Below are 16,579 nucleotides of genomic sequence, written 5' to 3'. Positions count from 1 at the left end.
GTATGAGTGTGTGTCCTAGGATATTTAATTATGATTTACTGCTTTCATTTTTGCTTTCAACAAAGCCAAATTGTCTTTGGGCAATTAAATCCCTTCATCTTCAAAAGACATCAGCAGGCCTGTACCAGCTCTGGTTAAAAAAGTGTGTGTCTGTGCGTGTGTGTGTGTGTGTGAGGGGTGAGCTAAAAGAAAGAACGCCGTTTAAACAAAAGAGAGCAAGAGAAGGAGGGGGATATGAAAAGTTAATGACACGTAAATGAAAAATGGAGGAGAAGAGATACAGCGCTAATGAATTTTGCAGTGTGTGTGTGTGTGTGTGTGTGTGTGTGTGTGTGTGTGTGTGTGTGTGTGTGTGTGTGTGTGTTCATTCATGGTATAATGCTGACATGTCTGAATTATTTTTAGATGCTGACTTTAACTCTGGGTGTTGCTCATGTTTAAGGCTTAGTTCAATCCCACAGGACACGCCTCATTGTGTGATGATTTCCTGCAGCTAGTTAGCAACATGAAAGCTAACATCTAGCTAACCGCTGCTCATTTAAAAGGCCACAGTAGGCTCTGTTCACTCTCCTCAAACCGACTGTCAGCAAAAAGAATAAAAGTTATTTTCAGACAATGTATTTCCAAAAGTAAAATTGATGATACTTTTCAGTAAATGTGGCAGGGATTTCATTAAGGATGTTTTGAGGAGAATCTGTTTTAACTGGACTGCCTTGCCAGCCTCTGGCCCTGAGTCTCATGCACACTGTCATGAAGATGTGACTTTTAACCAGGTGTGTGTTTGTCTGGAGCATTTTTTTCTGTTCAAGACAACTTTTTACTAGATACAACACACTGAGGTAAGGTATTTATCAGTACAGTTACTTTGCGCTGTAGTTTGAAATCTGACAACAACCAAACGTAAGTTTATACTTTACATATGTACCTGGCTATATGTAGCGCTACTGGCAGCCTGGTGCTAGGACATATCCGGGGGCTAATGTGACAACAAGCAAACTGTCGGTTTGCACAGTAGTTTAGTAGCCGTCACAGCTGACATCCCAGTGCTGTGAGCCATGTCTGTAATGTGTAACGTCAGTGGATCCTGGTCATGTCCTGCCAGTCATCTACCAAGCAGAGCTAACATAACCTCACTCTTCATTTTATTGATAGACTCGCAAGTTTGAACAGACCACAACAGAATAACTGCTTCATGTGGGCTGGAATGGACATTATCACAAACAGTTTAGCTCTTTCTTTTTTTTAGCTCTGTCTTTTTTCCCATCTGACAGTAAGGCTCCAGTGTCTACCATCACTACAAAATTAATCACAGAAATCGTTTTCACAGACAGATCACACAGATAAGTCTTCTTACTTCCAAACAAATCCTGCTAGACCCAATAGGAAAGCTACAGAGTAGCATTTCTTTATAAACTATATTAGCGCTGATAATCTCATTTTAAAGTATGGATTGCGATTGGGCATTTATCTAGAAGGGAGACTTTTTCAAGATCACTTTGCAACTCCTCACAGCCCCTTTAATTAATCATTTCTCTTATCATATTTGCTTGGAAATTTGCCAGATGTGTTAGTTTTTAAGGCAGACTATCACATTTTGACCTCCTTTCCATATTGACGTGTCTTAGTAAGTGAAAGGAACAACTTTTATGGCAGGTCGTTTTTGAGCACTTCAACTTCTCTTTTTTTAACCAAGCTGGTACAGGCCTGCTGATGCCAGTGAAGTCTGGTCTTAGTCTGCAGAGATCCTTTATGTTGACCAACAATCTGAGCCTGTCAGTGACAATAACTGTAATTTTAAGTGGACAAACTTCGACCACTGAGGCCTTTTTTCATAGATGTTGGATGAGGCACTCCAGACCATTGTGTTTATCCAAACAGCAGAATTCCTCTTGGTTACAACCATTGCATCCGGCTCTGGGGCTGCCTCGACAAGCTACAAATCTTTCTGCTCCTTGTAGACATATAGACTCAGGATTGTGTGAGATGTAAGACCCTGGTGAGAAAATACCAGCGTCACTGAAAAAGTGTGATGAAGGTAAAAAGTTTCCAAGTGTTAATCAAAGTTTGCTACCTGGTTCAGGATGGTTTTTTTTCAGAATTCAGGTTACGTGAAGTAAATTTCAACGTGTGCTGACTGAGAAATGATAATATTAAAGGAGCGGGTAGAAGAGAAGAGCCGAGGATTAAAACCTGGAAAGAAAAGACGCTGAGCTGAAGGACAAAGTGATAAAAGAAACTGTGAGAACGAGTTTCCTCTCCGAGATAGCAAATCACCTTCAAGTCCAACAACTCCACCTCAGGGTTGTGGTATTGTGTGTGTGTGTGTACCTGTGGTGTGTGTCGTCGAGCCGTACGGTGTGTGAGAGCCCGCTGCACTTATCTGTGTACTGATGTGCTTGTGTGTGTGTTTCAGGTCGAGGTCGATCAGCGGAGCGTCCTCTGGCTTGTCCACCAGTCCACTCAGCAGCCCCAGGGTAAGTGTCAGTCCAGGTTTCCCACAATGCACCTGGCCACTGCTGGTGTGTTACTTTGCTCACACAGGGATGTTCATTCACTTCAGCCACTCATCAGCAGCTCACACACATCGACGAGCGCTTCATCCTGAGCGTGTGTGATGTACAGACCAGTCCAGCTCATGTTTGGGCTGGAGAATGAGACACAGTTTGATTTGAGCTCCAAATAACAAAAAGCAAAAACTAGATATGTTATTATGCGAGACCAATCGCAATTGAGCTGAGGTATAATCTGCTGTGAACGTCCTGATCTGACCTGGGTGTGAGCAGCGCTAAGTCCGTTCTGTACGTCACATAGCTTTAGATGAAGTGGGACCTGATCCATCGGAGGCCAAACACCAAACACCCGATGAGATCTGGTGATTTAATGTCCAAACATGACCTCATGCAGCTGCAGATTAGCACCATGAGTCCATGAATCACTGCTGCAGAGGTTCACTTAAATCAACCTGCAGCTTTTCTGTTTCTTTGCATTTTTGAAGCTCACCCTCAGCAGCAAGGACACAGACTGTGCATCATCAAACACCCACTGTCTCCTCAAAGACACTCAGACACTTTCACTCTATAATGAATTTCAGTGTTTTATCCCTCAAGGTGCAGGATATCCTTTTATTTTCTTCTTGTTTGATTCTGTTCAGTTTGAAAAGTCAAGAATAAAAGTCATTGGGCCTCCTGCAGGAACATTTGTTTTACTTCTCTTACATCTCTTTTTCAGTCTCTGAGTTTTTGGATTCATAAAACTGTCAACTTTGGAAACTTTCCCAAACTCTTGTCCTTAGCTGCTTCCTTTAACTGCACTGATGCTATGCAGTCGAGAGGAAACTCATTAGAAGTTAAATCTTCAGACCATCAAACTGGCGTTACTGCGCTCAGTGTTCTGTCCTGATCAGGCTGACCTGAAGTGTTCATGAGAGCTCAGGGAAGGGTTTTGAAATCATATCCCACCAGATCTCACTTCTACACTTTTGGATGGACTTAGCCCCGGGTTAGAGTCCTTCAGATAAGACTTACAGATGCTAGAGTAATGGCAAATGAATTTGCACAGAAGAAATCAAGCAGGACAGAAAATCGTGTTTGAAACATTAAAACATCTGGTTGACTTTCGAAATAAAACAAAGCACGTTCAAACCAGATGGTATTTGTCTTGACTCCAACAACAAAAAGACTTGAGCGGAGCAAGACCAGGAATCAACAGGTTTAAGGTTTTACAGCCCAACATGAACCAGGAGAGGATCATCATTGGGGTAGGAATCCAGGAAAGATGGAAGAAGAAAAAGTTTTCATATTAAGTTGTATGTTTAAAAAAATGTAAAACTTTAATAGAGCAAGATCATTGTAAAAACTGGAAATGAAGCCAGCTAGTCCCTCGGATAACTCTTCTTCTAGAAGAAACAGAAATAAATTTGTCATTTAACTCAAATTTTCTCACGTAAAATATGATTCAACTGTCAAACTGTGAATTACGTAAAAACCTGCCAGCTCTGTGTTGTAACCTCTGGTAACTGTGACAACCACAGTGCAGTACAAGATAAATAAACCAAATTTAAGACAAAGAAACCTAATCACGGAAACTGAAAAAAAAAGAAACTATAAGACAAAAACTTTTAATTTTATACCAGATGGAGTCTTTAAATTGCTTGAAAGCCACATTCAGATGGTTAGAATGTGAGACTTAGGGCAGTTTTATAAATATTACAATATAGATATTTTGGATCACTACGACAACATGGTGTCTCGTGTCCAAAATGTTTGATTGCTCGAATTTGGCCTGTGGTTAGAAAAACAGTCATTGTCTGACTCAATGTCACGATTTTGGATCATTTGTGATTTTGATTTGTTAAAAAGTTTCATGTATATTTCTTAAATGAGGCCTAAAGTGGTCAGAAATAATAAAGACTGTACTCTTAACACACACAGACACCCTGCCTGAGAGTTTCATGTCATGTAAAGCAGCTTCACCCGCTTTGAGCTCTAATCTGAGAGCAGCCAGGTCACCACAGAGCTCTCTGAGGTTTCCCAGAGCGCTGCCGCTCTGGACGCTCTCACTTTCTGACCGTCTGATTGGTGATATGCTCATTCATCCCACAGCATCGTGCATCAGCACTCTGCATGCACTCCAGCTGCTTTCCCGGGCAGAGAGCGAAGCTACAAGCATTAGCTTTCAAGCTGGGTCACTGGCTGGTAGATAGGGATGCACCGCAGAGTCCCACAGAAATTCTTGATCTGCTTCCTGTGTCAGATGTCAGATGTGATTGGTTTGTTGGTTTTTCTCTGTTTTTTAAATTCTTGAGCAGAATAAATGAAGCTGTAAGATAAAAGATGTATGTAAATTCATATCTCGGTGCATCCCTACTGTTAATACGTCATGAATGCTCCACTGCTGCCTTCTGATTGGCTAATCACTGTGCTAATGGCATGCTCTGTTTTTCTTTCTTTCTTGCACTCTCACCACTTCCTGCCTGCTCCACCTCTCAACCCATCTGCCACGCCTCTTTTTCTGTCCTGCTCTTTTTTTGTTGGGATTGATCCTTTAATGGGCTGTGCTGCTCCGCTGGCTGTGGTCCTGCTCTCTCATTGGCTGACTCTGCTGTCATGTCAAACGCCGCATGACCAATCTCAGCCCAACCGGCGGTTTTTCATCCCGCCCCAGTCCCCCGACCTGTGTCAGTCCCCCAACTGCAGCCCCACCCACTCCCCTGAGGTCCGCCTTAACGGGGTGGGGCCCCGGACACCCAACTCCTACCAGCCAAAGATGGGGTCCCCCCTCATGCACCCCCGCACGCAAACCCTCCCTGCCAAGCCAAAAGTGTCTGAGAAACCCCTTCAGACTACCAGATCCAACCCCCTACCCAACACCGCCCAGACCCCCTCCACCCCTAAATCTGAGCCGTCCACACCGAGCAACCCTCTGGCCCCCTGCATCCCCAACAGCCCCAGGGTGAGACGCCACCCACCCCTCACCGTCCCCCCCAAACTGTCCATCCCACTCTCCCCTGTGCCTCCTATGTCTCCCCGCCGCCGGCACCACCTCCACCCTGACCACAACGGCAAATCTGTCCCCATCACACAGGTGACCCCCCACCCCTCCCCCAGAGGGAGCCCTCTCCCCACCCCTAAAGGAACCCCGGTGCACACGCCTAAAGACAGCCCGGCTGGCACACCCAGCCCAACGCCGCCGCCGAGTCCCTCTATCGGGGGGATGCCTTGGAGGACACGCCTCAACTCCATCAAGAACAGCTTCCTGGGCTCGCCGCGCTTCCACCGCAGGAAAATGCAAGGTGAGAGGAAGAGGAGGAGAAGGAGTTCTATCTGAAGAGACCTCAGTTTATTTATTCATATCAGATCTTTATGATGTTATCTGTTAAAGAGCGACTCACCAGAGAACAACTCAAACATTAATCATCTCTCCTTTAATATTTCACCTGCTGCAGCTCCGTCATGACAAAACTGCAGCCTCTGGACATTTCACACACACTTGATAACTATCTCATCACAGGAGGTGGAAAATTCAGATGTTCTGCTTTAGTTTAAGTCGTTTCTTCCTGCAGCTGCTTTGATAACACAGTGAAGTTCCTCTAGACGAAGTGAGCCGAGAAATGAAGACACCAGATGAATTTGTTCACATTGAAACATTATTTGTCAAATCTGGAGTATCCACAGTTTCTGCTCATAGAGCTGTGTTTAAAGAGCTACACCACTTGCAAACTGAAATCTGCAACCTTTGACCTCTGTTTCCACAGTTCCCACCCAGGAGGACATGTCCAGTCTAACTCCAGACTCGTCTCCAGAGTGAGTAAAAAAGTTTATGTGACATTAACAGCAGAGAAAATCAACATTTTGTACAAACTTCTTGGAAACGACCAAAATATCTGTTTGTAGAGACTGACTGTAGATGAAGGGTTTCAGACTGATTCTTGGGATGTTGCTCTTGTTGCTAATAAAACTGCTGTCAATATCCCACTGATCCCAAGACCAATCATAGACTAGAATAAAACCTGTCCTTGTTGTATTGGAAGAAGCTCAGAAGCTCAAACGGGTGGATCAGAGGATGGGAACCATCTGCATGGTGCTCTGAGCTCCTCATCCTGTCAGTAAATAGTTGAGCAGAGGATATTTTAGTTTTCCCAGTGTTGATTCATTATGGAGAGTTTATTTTTGCTCCTAGAGTTGGACTGATCGTACCAGGCAGGGAGTCAGAAAGTTAAGACACACTTCACTGACACCAAGGCCTCTGAGTTTCCAGAGGAGGTGAAGAAACTGAGAGTGTTTCTTGAAAATCTACTCTGCATTTTCAGACAGACTTAGCTGGCAGGTCCAGAGCTGTGCCAAAGTATTTAAAGGTTTCCACACTTTCAGCAGGTTTGCCATCAAGAGCAGCTGGCTCCATTTCAGATCTTTCTTTGTATGGGATATATATGAGGTGTCATTTTTTTATGTAACAGCCCAATAAGGGCTGTTTAATCTGTTTATTTGAATAATTTGAAATGTGCGTCATTGATCTGAAATTTATCATGTGGCAGGATCTGTAGGAGTGCTGCTTCAGCCTTTTTCATCTGTTGTTGGATTTTGACTTAAAGGAGGTCTAAACAACAAAAAACTTCACATGGTGTTGGTCTTATTGGTTGTAGTTCTGTCTTTTTGCCAACAGAGGCAATTCTGCATGTGTCCAATGCTCGTAAGAAGGAAGTGAATTGAGCTGATAAGTTCACATTTCTATGAATTAAAGTCTCACAGAAGAAGATAAAGTCTATTAGTTCAGGTAAGAATAGATAAATATGTTGAAATGAAATAAAAAGTACTTATCTTTGGTGTCATCAGAGAGATCTGTCAGTTGTCAGGGTGTATGGTTTATCCTCCTGAAACTCAAGCTTTTGTCTGGTGTGCATTTTTAATCTTTCCTTGATATTTGGGAAAAGTAAGACTTTAAAATTAAAAAACCAAAAATTGTTCCCGTAAAGGAAGTTATGGTTAAGTATTAGGGATAGACTGATTATCGGGGCCAATATTTGGCATTTTGGGGCATATCAGCTTTTTTTTAAATATATATATAGATATGGAACCAATTCAAAACTGTGTTGTTTTGGCTCTGATGCTTCTCTGCACAGAATTCCTCCCTGTCTACACTATGGAAGCCCTAGATGGTCATTTAAAATCAGTCATGTAAAACCAAACAGAAAATTAGTTCAACTGCATTACATGCCTGTAAAAGGCAGCACAAACTCAATTCTGTATAGTTTTATTTCAGTTACAAAGAAATTTTATAAAACTTTATTTACTGTAGAAAACTTAAGCTATTTATTTTTTAAATTTTCCACATAACTTTATAAAGGATGCTGCTAAGCGTGGGAGCTGTTAAATAAACATATGCTTGAAGGCATTTGACTGCAGTTTAGTGTTGGAGTTTGTATTGTTCAAAATTTTCTACGCCAGTATTTTCACTTTGACAGCAAATGAACATTGGCTTAAAATATCGGCCTCCTGGCCTACTAATAATAGGTATCGGTATGGGCCCCAAAAAATCCATATCGGTTTATCTCCATTATGTATACGAGTTAACTGTTTTTTGTAGTTATTTGTTGCATTGTACACTGAAGTGGGTTCAGTGGTATAATATCACTATAAGATGACATGGGCAGTGTCCCTAAATGTGGCTAATAGGTCATGACTTTAAAAACTGAATTACCGTGTTCCTGTGAGGCAAAAATTTAACAGTTCCGAGTACAAGTGGAACACAGCATTACAAACTTAAAAATAGTATGGGTCAAGCTCTGTCATCCTGGTCCAAGCTACAAGGTCACCCAAAATTTGATCGTTTTCTTTATCTATGCACATATTTTACTTCTGAATTCTGTTCATTTACTGATTGATGGAACATTTACTTGTTTTCTATTGTTCTGCTGCTGTCTTGGCCAGGACTCAGCTGTAAAAGAGATTTTGAATTTCAATTAACATTCCTAGTTAGATAAAGTTAAAAAAATAAAACAAGTAGAGTCAATTTAAGATGTTTCAGGTTTTAGGTATGTTTGGTCTTAGAGATAAGATGCAGTCTTATCTAAAGTTTGGCCTAAGTCTTAACATTCATGTCTGTATCATCTTTGTTTGCTATCTCAGTGACTGCCCTGGTGTGACCTTTCAGATAACAGTTACTTTAACTGTCTCATCAAGTCATGTTTGTGTTCTCCTCTCCACAGACTGGCGAAGAAGTCCTGGTTCGGGAACTTCATCAACCTTGAGAAAGAGGAGCAGATCTTCATCGTGATTAGAGACAAACCTCTGAGCTCCATAAAGGCGGACATTGTGCACGCCTTCCTCTCCGTGAGTGTTTTCTTCTTCTTCTCTGTTAATGATCTTCTCTGTGTTCTGACCTGCCTCACACCTCTGCTTGTTGTAACATCATGTTGTGTTGAGCGACGGACGCATCGTCTGCAGCTGTTTACCTTCCACTCACGTCTCCTGGTTTACGATGACTCAGGCACTGACGCTGTGAAGCTCTGTGACGTGTTCAGACTCATCCAGCACTCAGCCTCCTTCTGCTCCTGTCCACTGCACTCTCATCCACGCTGCTATCCTCACTGATGCACAAGCTGCTTGTCTCTGCTGCTGACTCACCCTTCCCCCCCCCTCTCTCAGATCCCCAGCCTGAGCCACAGCGTCATCTCTCAGACCAGTTTCCGGGCAGAGTACAAGTCTACGGCCGGTCCTACGGTTTTCCAGAAGCCGGTGAAGTTCCAGGTGGACATCACATACACCGAGAGCACCAGTGCCACCAAGGATAATGGCATCTACTCCGTCACCTTCACGCTGCTCTCAGGTAAAAACGATGCAGGAGCATTTTAAGTGAATTGGTGTGGCAGGACTACATCATTCAAACTGAATGTTGTTATCTTTTTAGTAGATGCAGTTGTTTTGGAAACAAAACCTGTGGATGAATCATTCTGCCTTTTTCATATTTGTGCTGAGAAAGATTTAAAGCTTCAGGGCTTCAGACCCTGCAAACACTGCAACATTTTGTGGCTTTTAAAACCGATAGCAGCTCTCTGTGACGGTCTGAAGCACCACCAGTACCTCATTTGTGCTAATGATTCTCATCTAGAAGGCCTTGGTGTCAGAAAAAACACCCAAATTGTTTTTTTTTTGGACAAATGCTCAGCATTAAATAGAGACATTATTTTGCATTATGGTACAGTTAAGCAATCTTGCATCGTCCAAACAGCTTCGGTTTTCAATATTTTGCTGACAGCCACATGAATGTCAAAAGTCTGTGCTCTGATACACGGGTACAACAAATTGCTAAAACTACACTTTAAAAACATAATTTCAAAGGCCAGCTCAGTGTGTCTCAGCATGAATAATACTTATAAGCTGTGAATACTGGAGAGGAATTGTATAAACAGATACTAGTTTCCCTTTGATTTACTCTTTAGTTACTCTAACAGAACACAGGCACTGTGTAAATTGGTGTTGGACACAATAGTTAACCCTCTGAGGTATGAAATATCAAAGCCTGTGTCAGGATTTCTTCCTTAAGTGTTTTTCTTCTTCTAAGTGCATGAAAAAAGGTTTTGTTGATTTTTGATAAAGTTACAGACTCCAGCGGACTACACATGCCTGAGAATTAATTCCATTAATAACTATTTTTTTCATGCTCTGAAAAACATTTCAGCATATTTTCCCATATTTTATTGTGTTGCATAAAACCCCTTCAGTGGACACATGGTTAATCATAATTTACAGCTTATTTGAAACAAAATGTTAAAAAAATAACAGATTAAAGCTTTACTTAGATCAGAGGTCTTTAGCATATTTAGGGTGAGAGCCACTGTTAAATAATCAAACAAGTCAAGAGCTACTTCTAGTCACAGTGTGTTTGACACTGCATGCTGTCCATCAATGCCCTTTATTTGGTCAGTTTCTTCAGTAACGGTAAAATAAAATCCATATATTTAATAATAACTCTGTTCACATTTGGTTTAAAAACAAAAGCAGCTGGCTACTGAGTCTACACACTAGCTACTGCTCATTAGGACAGGTGATAAAGTCATGAAATCAAATGCTATTGGCTGATATTCTTATATTATTTGTGGGGTGGAGGAGGAGGATGGATTGATTTAGAGTTGTAGTGAGTAGATAGTTTGTGAAGATATTTTTGTGTTTTCTTCCTTTTTTCTCAATCAATGTTCTGAATTTTCCATTTGCGGGGTTCTACTTGTTGGAGACCCCTGATTTACTGTTAACTGTTTATCTTTTTTTCTTTTCTTTTTTTTTTTTTACCTATAGGGTTCTTTAGGAGTGCTGCAGGGCTCCACAGGTGTATCTGTCTGAGGAGTCAGAGAAAAATGACTTGCAGTTACAATGACTGACCACTGAATAAAGCTCAAAGGAGTGCGGCAGCAGAGAGCACTTCCACCATAGGGAGCATCACTGGATTTAGGAGGAAATGACTTAAAATAGCTGAACACTACAGTCACCAGTATGCAGCAGAAGGTTAATGGCTTGCAAATCATTCAAACCCCAAAAGACAAAGTAAAAAGTGCTGAAGCTGAATCATTTCAGCGTTAGATGAAAAAAATTAAATAAATAAATAAATGAATTCTGACTGGGGCTTGTCCATTGTTGTGTCATCACCTTTTCTTTAACAACACTCTGCAGATGTTTGCAGACAGATGAAAGTGTTCATTTCTGTCAAACAACTATGAGGCAACTATTCTAAGGGTGAACCAAACAACTCCTCACAAGACAGCCAACAGCTGTGTTACCATGCTGCTCCTGCACAGGTGTTCAACAAGCAGACAATACAATCAATCAGGACCGAGCTGGTGTGACAAAGAGACTCATTACTGTCATTATCTGTACGACAGAATGAGCATGTTAATTTAGTATTTGTTAAAAAGACAGAATAAATGTTTATAATCATCCATCAGGAGTGAAAACACTCCAGTCTTCTCTCAGATGTGTCGAGACAGTCGTTGATGTGAGCTTTAGTTGATGCACGTGTTTCAGGCTTTTACGTCTTTAACTGTTATTTCATGGTTGGTCTGGATGTTGATCCACCGTTGAAACATCGGAAGCAGCAGAAGAAAGGTTCACATAGGTCACAGCACACGCTCATCACTCTGTTTGCTCCTCAGGTCCCAGCCGACGTTTCAAACGTGTGGTGGAGACTATCCAGGCCCAGCTGCTCAGCACCAACGACCAGCCTGGCATCCAGCCACAGATATCTGGTAAGTCCAGTCCCTCGCCACCCTCTTCCTCCTCCTCCTCCTGCTCCTCCCCCCTTCACAGCATCCTGGCACCCCTCACAGCACAGCTACACTTGCAGAACACCTCGGCCCGGACACGCTCAGCTCAGCTCGGCTCGGCTCGGCTCGGCTCGGCCCCGCTGCTTTAAGCACAAGGCATCTCCACGTGCATGCCCCTGCTACATATCATGGCGTGCACAAACACTTAGACATGCACACACACACAGGACGTGAGCTGTAGTATTTACAGCCTCTCAGGAGCTGTACATCAAACCGCAGACAGCAGCTTGGCTCTCATCGTCTGACTCAGCAGAAAAACATACACACACAGGCAAACAGTCGCTCAGGAAATAGTCGGTTTACACCTGAACACGTGTGGTGTAGTTGTTTGATTCGTGCATGCTGCTTTTTTTGTCTGATTAAGGGAGAGAGGAAGTTTACAAACCACAATTCCTTCTTTTTTAGGTGTTAAGTGTTTCATAACGTCTCTGTAACAATCCCTCAATTTTTTGAAATATGCTCTGACCTGATTGGATCTTTTTGGGCTGCCTATAAAAAGATGGATGGATAAATCTGGAAGAAAAGAAAGAGTGACTGTGTGTTCTCCAGTCGTCTTTGTTACTTCTGTTTGTGAGCGTGACGCTCAAGTATTCCTGTTCTTGTTCCTGTGGTTATTTACTTGATAATGGTCCCCTCTGGTGGTGAAACAGAGTAAATACAGCCCATCTACGAACACTGCTGGCACATTAAAGCTTGGCATCAAACACACACACACACATGCACAGATTTTTCATTTCAATACATTAGCTTCATAACCTGAATTCTCCATTCAGAGAGTTTTATTTTAACTTAAATGCATTAAAACCCGACCTCTGATTTGAAGATGAAATGTAGCTTCTTATTACAAAAAACTTGACAAATGTTTTCTAAAAAGATGACTTTTTGGCAAGAATTTTCATCCTTTAAACTTTTCGCTCTCATTTTCTTCTCAGACAGTACTGTGGCAAAATCACCAAAAAAATTTTACAATGAAACCTGCTTTTCTACTCAAGCACAATTATTTAAGCTGAAAGAAAAAGCCTGCTGTCAAAACACACAAATTTGAGAGAACAGATAGTTGCATTAAAAGCTCTGTGAGGACTTTATTAGTGGTCTTGAAATAGTCTCACTTTTATTTATTTGCCTGTTCATAATGCCTGGTTTAAAATGAGATTATCAGCACCAAAACTAGTTATCTCTGGCATTTATGTGAGTAATTTAGTCATAATGGTGGACACTGGCAGAAGAACGCTAAACACAGACACATCTCAGAGCACCAGGCTTTGAGAGTTTAGACTTGGGATGAGTACCTATTGGAGTGGGAGAAAAAAATCGATGTATCATAGCATCAGGATTTTTTTTTGTTTAACAGTTTAAAATCGATTTTTTTGTTTTTTAGTTGTTCAAAATCATTTTTTTTTTCAAATTTAAACCCTTCATTTTAGTCTTTGTTTATAAGCTGGGCTGGAAAAAGTTGAGGTATCAGATCCCCTGAATAAATCTTAAAAACTGACTCAAGCGATGTTCATTTTGGGGGGAATATAGCTCCCGATACAGTCTGTAGACATTATCATCATTCAACTTTTTCACGTGTTAATTGCAAATTAAATTGACTATGCGCCCCAAAAATCACAAAAGAATTGAATTGAAAAGCATATCGTCCCAGTCCTAGTACCTATCATATTTGAAATGATTCGGTACTGATGCCCTGTACCTGGCTATCGGTATCTCAAAGTTTTTCATTTTAACATATTCATTCCTCAATATATAAACTTGCAGTGCTGTGTTCATGTCTAGCATAGAATATTGCCTACTCTGTCACTCCTTCACAGTCACATGGATATGTTCAGGTACCTAAACATGGTACCTTTTGATTTTATGTGAATTGGTTCCCGGTGCCACAGATGGAATTCAGTGGGGACCTATAGAAGTACCTAATTTGGTTCCCATCCATGGTTATAGTCAATAGTTAGACAGTCAATAAAAGGTCATTTCTCCGAAACAAATGCACTTCTTGGCAAGAGTCATGTTCTCATGACAGTATGTGATGGTGCTCATGGGAAATGGAGTCTTTACCCCAGAAAAACATAACAGATTCTGGCCACAGGTGTCACTGCAGTCAGCACTAACTGGTAGTCCTCACAGAGCCTTTAACGTGTAGAATACGTGTAGAATACTAAATGGTCAGGTAACATGATGTACCTCAGATCTGATGATTGTGAACCAGGACCTTATGTTTTTGATTATCAGTAATAAAAACCCTCCTTCCAGATTAATAGCTAAGGAGTGAAAAGGTGTCTCACAAGGTGCAAGAGATGATCAAAAACAGGCAAAACCTTAGACAGGATAGTGGATTGATACCCAGACCCCAGGTTACCCGACCCTAAACTGCCTGTCCACACAGAGCCAGCAGCACCACTTTGATCCAGTCACTGCCACAGATGGGAACTGTTATCAGGCACTGTATGCACAACCACCTCCACCTGTAGATGTGCCAATAACCCACATCTCTATCTACATCTCTGTCTACATCTCTCTCTTTCTCTGTCTTTCTACCTCTTTCTCTCACTCTCTCTGTCTACCTCGACACACCACCTGCTTCTTCTCACCTCAGCTTTACTCTGACACCACCTGGATGGACTGAATGACTCGCATGCTGAATGAAACACTCCCTCAGAACCGAGCACACGCACACACACAAACACACACACAGTGGGTCAAAAAGCAGAGCCCTGTGATGTGTGCTGATGGTTCTGGGTGAGCTGCCATTCACTGCCACGTTGTGCGTTTGAAGGACTGATAAACCCAAAGAGAAGCATGCTACGTGTTGAATGTTGCAGCAAACAAACACAAAGTTTGTGATTGTGTTTGCTGCTCTGTGTTCAGTTGACCTCAAACATGATGACCTGCATGTGTTCGATGAAACTCACTAAACACCTAACAGCTACACACACACACACACACACACGCACACACGCACACACACACACACACACACACACACACAAACACACGCGCGCAACCAGACAGTGTCCTCTGTGTGTGTGAATGCTTGTTCATTCATCACCTGTGTGGACTCAGCAGAAGATGGATCTTAAGGTAAAATCTGCCACAGTGGATGTCCTGACTCACAGTTAATACATTAAAGTGTTTGAGCTGAGAGTTTTCTGCGAGTTGAACATTCACTGTGTGAGATTTTAGACTCAAACCCAGGAGTGAGGACGGTTTCAGCCAGTGTGCTGCTGATGTTTGATGTCAGCTGACTGATGATGCAGCGCTGAGCCGCAGTGAAGCGGTCGGTCGGTAGGTCAGTTGGTGTCTCTGACGCTGTCCTCTGCTCTCAGATGGCTCTCAGCGCTCAGCTGCTCTTCCCCATAAATCCTCCAAGCGTGGTAAGACCCAGAGCGACCGGGAGCTCCCGGCAAAAACACTTTAACTCTGGCTTTTAACACACACTGGCAACGTCCCAGAGGCCTGTCACAACACACCCCGTGTGCACTTACACATGTGTTTGTTTGAGCGTGGGTGAATGAGTGTGTGGGAAAACACAACCAAAGCTAAATGACATGATTAAAATAGAAATTAAATTTCTACTGTTTCAGTCATTTCCAGTATATTAACCTGACCTGCTGTTATTTGTCAGACAACATATCACATAGGACAATATGCTCTTATTCCAGGGATCACAATGTGTTTTTTTTTCCTGCTGAAGATTTTCAAATGAAAATAAAAAAAAAACATTATTTACTCCTGGTTCTATTCAAGAGTTAATGTTAATTTCAGCTTGCACCATGATGAAGTTCAAGTGCACAAACATTTTATTGCAGTATCACAGGGTTTCAGTTAATGCTATCAGGACTTAATTAAATATATTTCAAGAAGAAAAAAATTATAAATCATCAACATTATCAAATTTAAAAACATCCTGAAACATTGAAAAAAGGCTACAGGTGTGAAAATGTTGCACAAACATGATCATACTTTTACAAAACTAAATATTAATTTTACCTAATGTAAGTATATGTAATGGAACAAGAATGAAATCAAATGTGTTTGTTAAAAAGGATATGGGACACCAATTACTTTCACAAAACAGTTAAAAAATTTCAGTGCAGCAAAAATATCTTTCAAGAAACATGAAACAGATTTTTTTTGTTTATACAGTCATGTTTTTCTACAATCTGCCAATTTTGTTTATTGGTTTAACTACAGAAATATATTTTTGTCATCCTGAAAACTTTACTCAGTCATTTTTTTAACCACTGAGTTTTCCTTCATCATAAATGGAGAAGCACTGATTTTCAAGGTAGAATAGAATAGAATAGAATAGAATAGAATAGAAAATACCCGAGGGGATCCTCCTCAGCTCGAGGGAAATCATCAAGCCCTACACTAGTTAGCATTGACATGCTACAGGCTGCTAACAGCTAATTTCACATATAAACAATGCAGCCATGGTTCTCCAGACAAACACAGGAGAAAAATAGTAACAGTAGCTTTACTGTCTACCCTGCAATATGTGTAACACAGACAGAGGATTGAAATTGCGATACCAAAGGGCCCATAGGGTTACATAGTGCTGTATGAAAAGTTATTATAAAAATAGTGAACATCAGTATGAAAATTAAGAGTGTAGTTTAATTAAAAGAATAAATCAAATGTAAAAAATATCAAAGGAGAAGGAAAAATTTGTGCAAAAAAATGCAACAATACAGCAACACAAATAAAAAAGAGCAAGCACCAAGGCGCATAGACAGTAACATATTTACATATTGCAGATGATTATTA

General features: G+C 41.4%; 1 protein-coding gene across 11 annotated transcripts in view; it reads left to right on the top strand.

The window, feature by feature from the left end:
- Positions 1 to 16,579, top strand: part of LOC141787471 (serine/threonine-protein kinase BRSK2-like) — a 136,295-nt gene that overhangs the window by 112,953 nt on the left and 6,763 nt on the right. For 5 of the 11 annotated variants that reach the window (XM_074665892.1, XM_074665890.1, XM_074665895.1 and 2 more), the window contains 6 exons: positions 2,414 to 2,474; positions 5,134 to 5,791; positions 6,254 to 6,302; positions 8,705 to 8,828; positions 9,144 to 9,324; positions 11,642 to 11,734. In XM_074665892.1, the coding sequence (XP_074521993.1) occupies positions 2,414 to 2,474; positions 5,134 to 5,791; positions 6,254 to 6,302; positions 8,705 to 8,828; positions 9,144 to 9,324; positions 11,642 to 11,734 (1,166 nt within the window). Of the gene's footprint in view, positions 1 to 2,413; positions 2,475 to 5,133; positions 5,792 to 6,253; positions 6,303 to 8,704; positions 8,829 to 9,143; positions 9,325 to 11,641; positions 11,735 to 15,135; positions 15,348 to 16,579 lie in introns of those variants that run through there. The other 6 variants (XM_074665899.1, XM_074665898.1, XM_074665896.1 and 3 more) reach the window with 3 other exon arrangements.

The sequence above is a fragment of the Halichoeres trimaculatus genome, unplaced genomic scaffold, assembly GCF_033239565.1.
Source record: "Halichoeres trimaculatus isolate MK-OKI-2021-1 unplaced genomic scaffold, fHalTri1.1 fHalTri1_scaffold_3, whole genome shotgun sequence".
NCBI classification, from domain to species: domain Eukaryota; kingdom Metazoa; phylum Chordata; class Actinopteri; order Labriformes; family Labridae; genus Halichoeres; species Halichoeres trimaculatus.
Note: the sequence above shows the minus strand (reverse complement) of the source record. Positions and strands in the feature narration are given on the sequence as shown.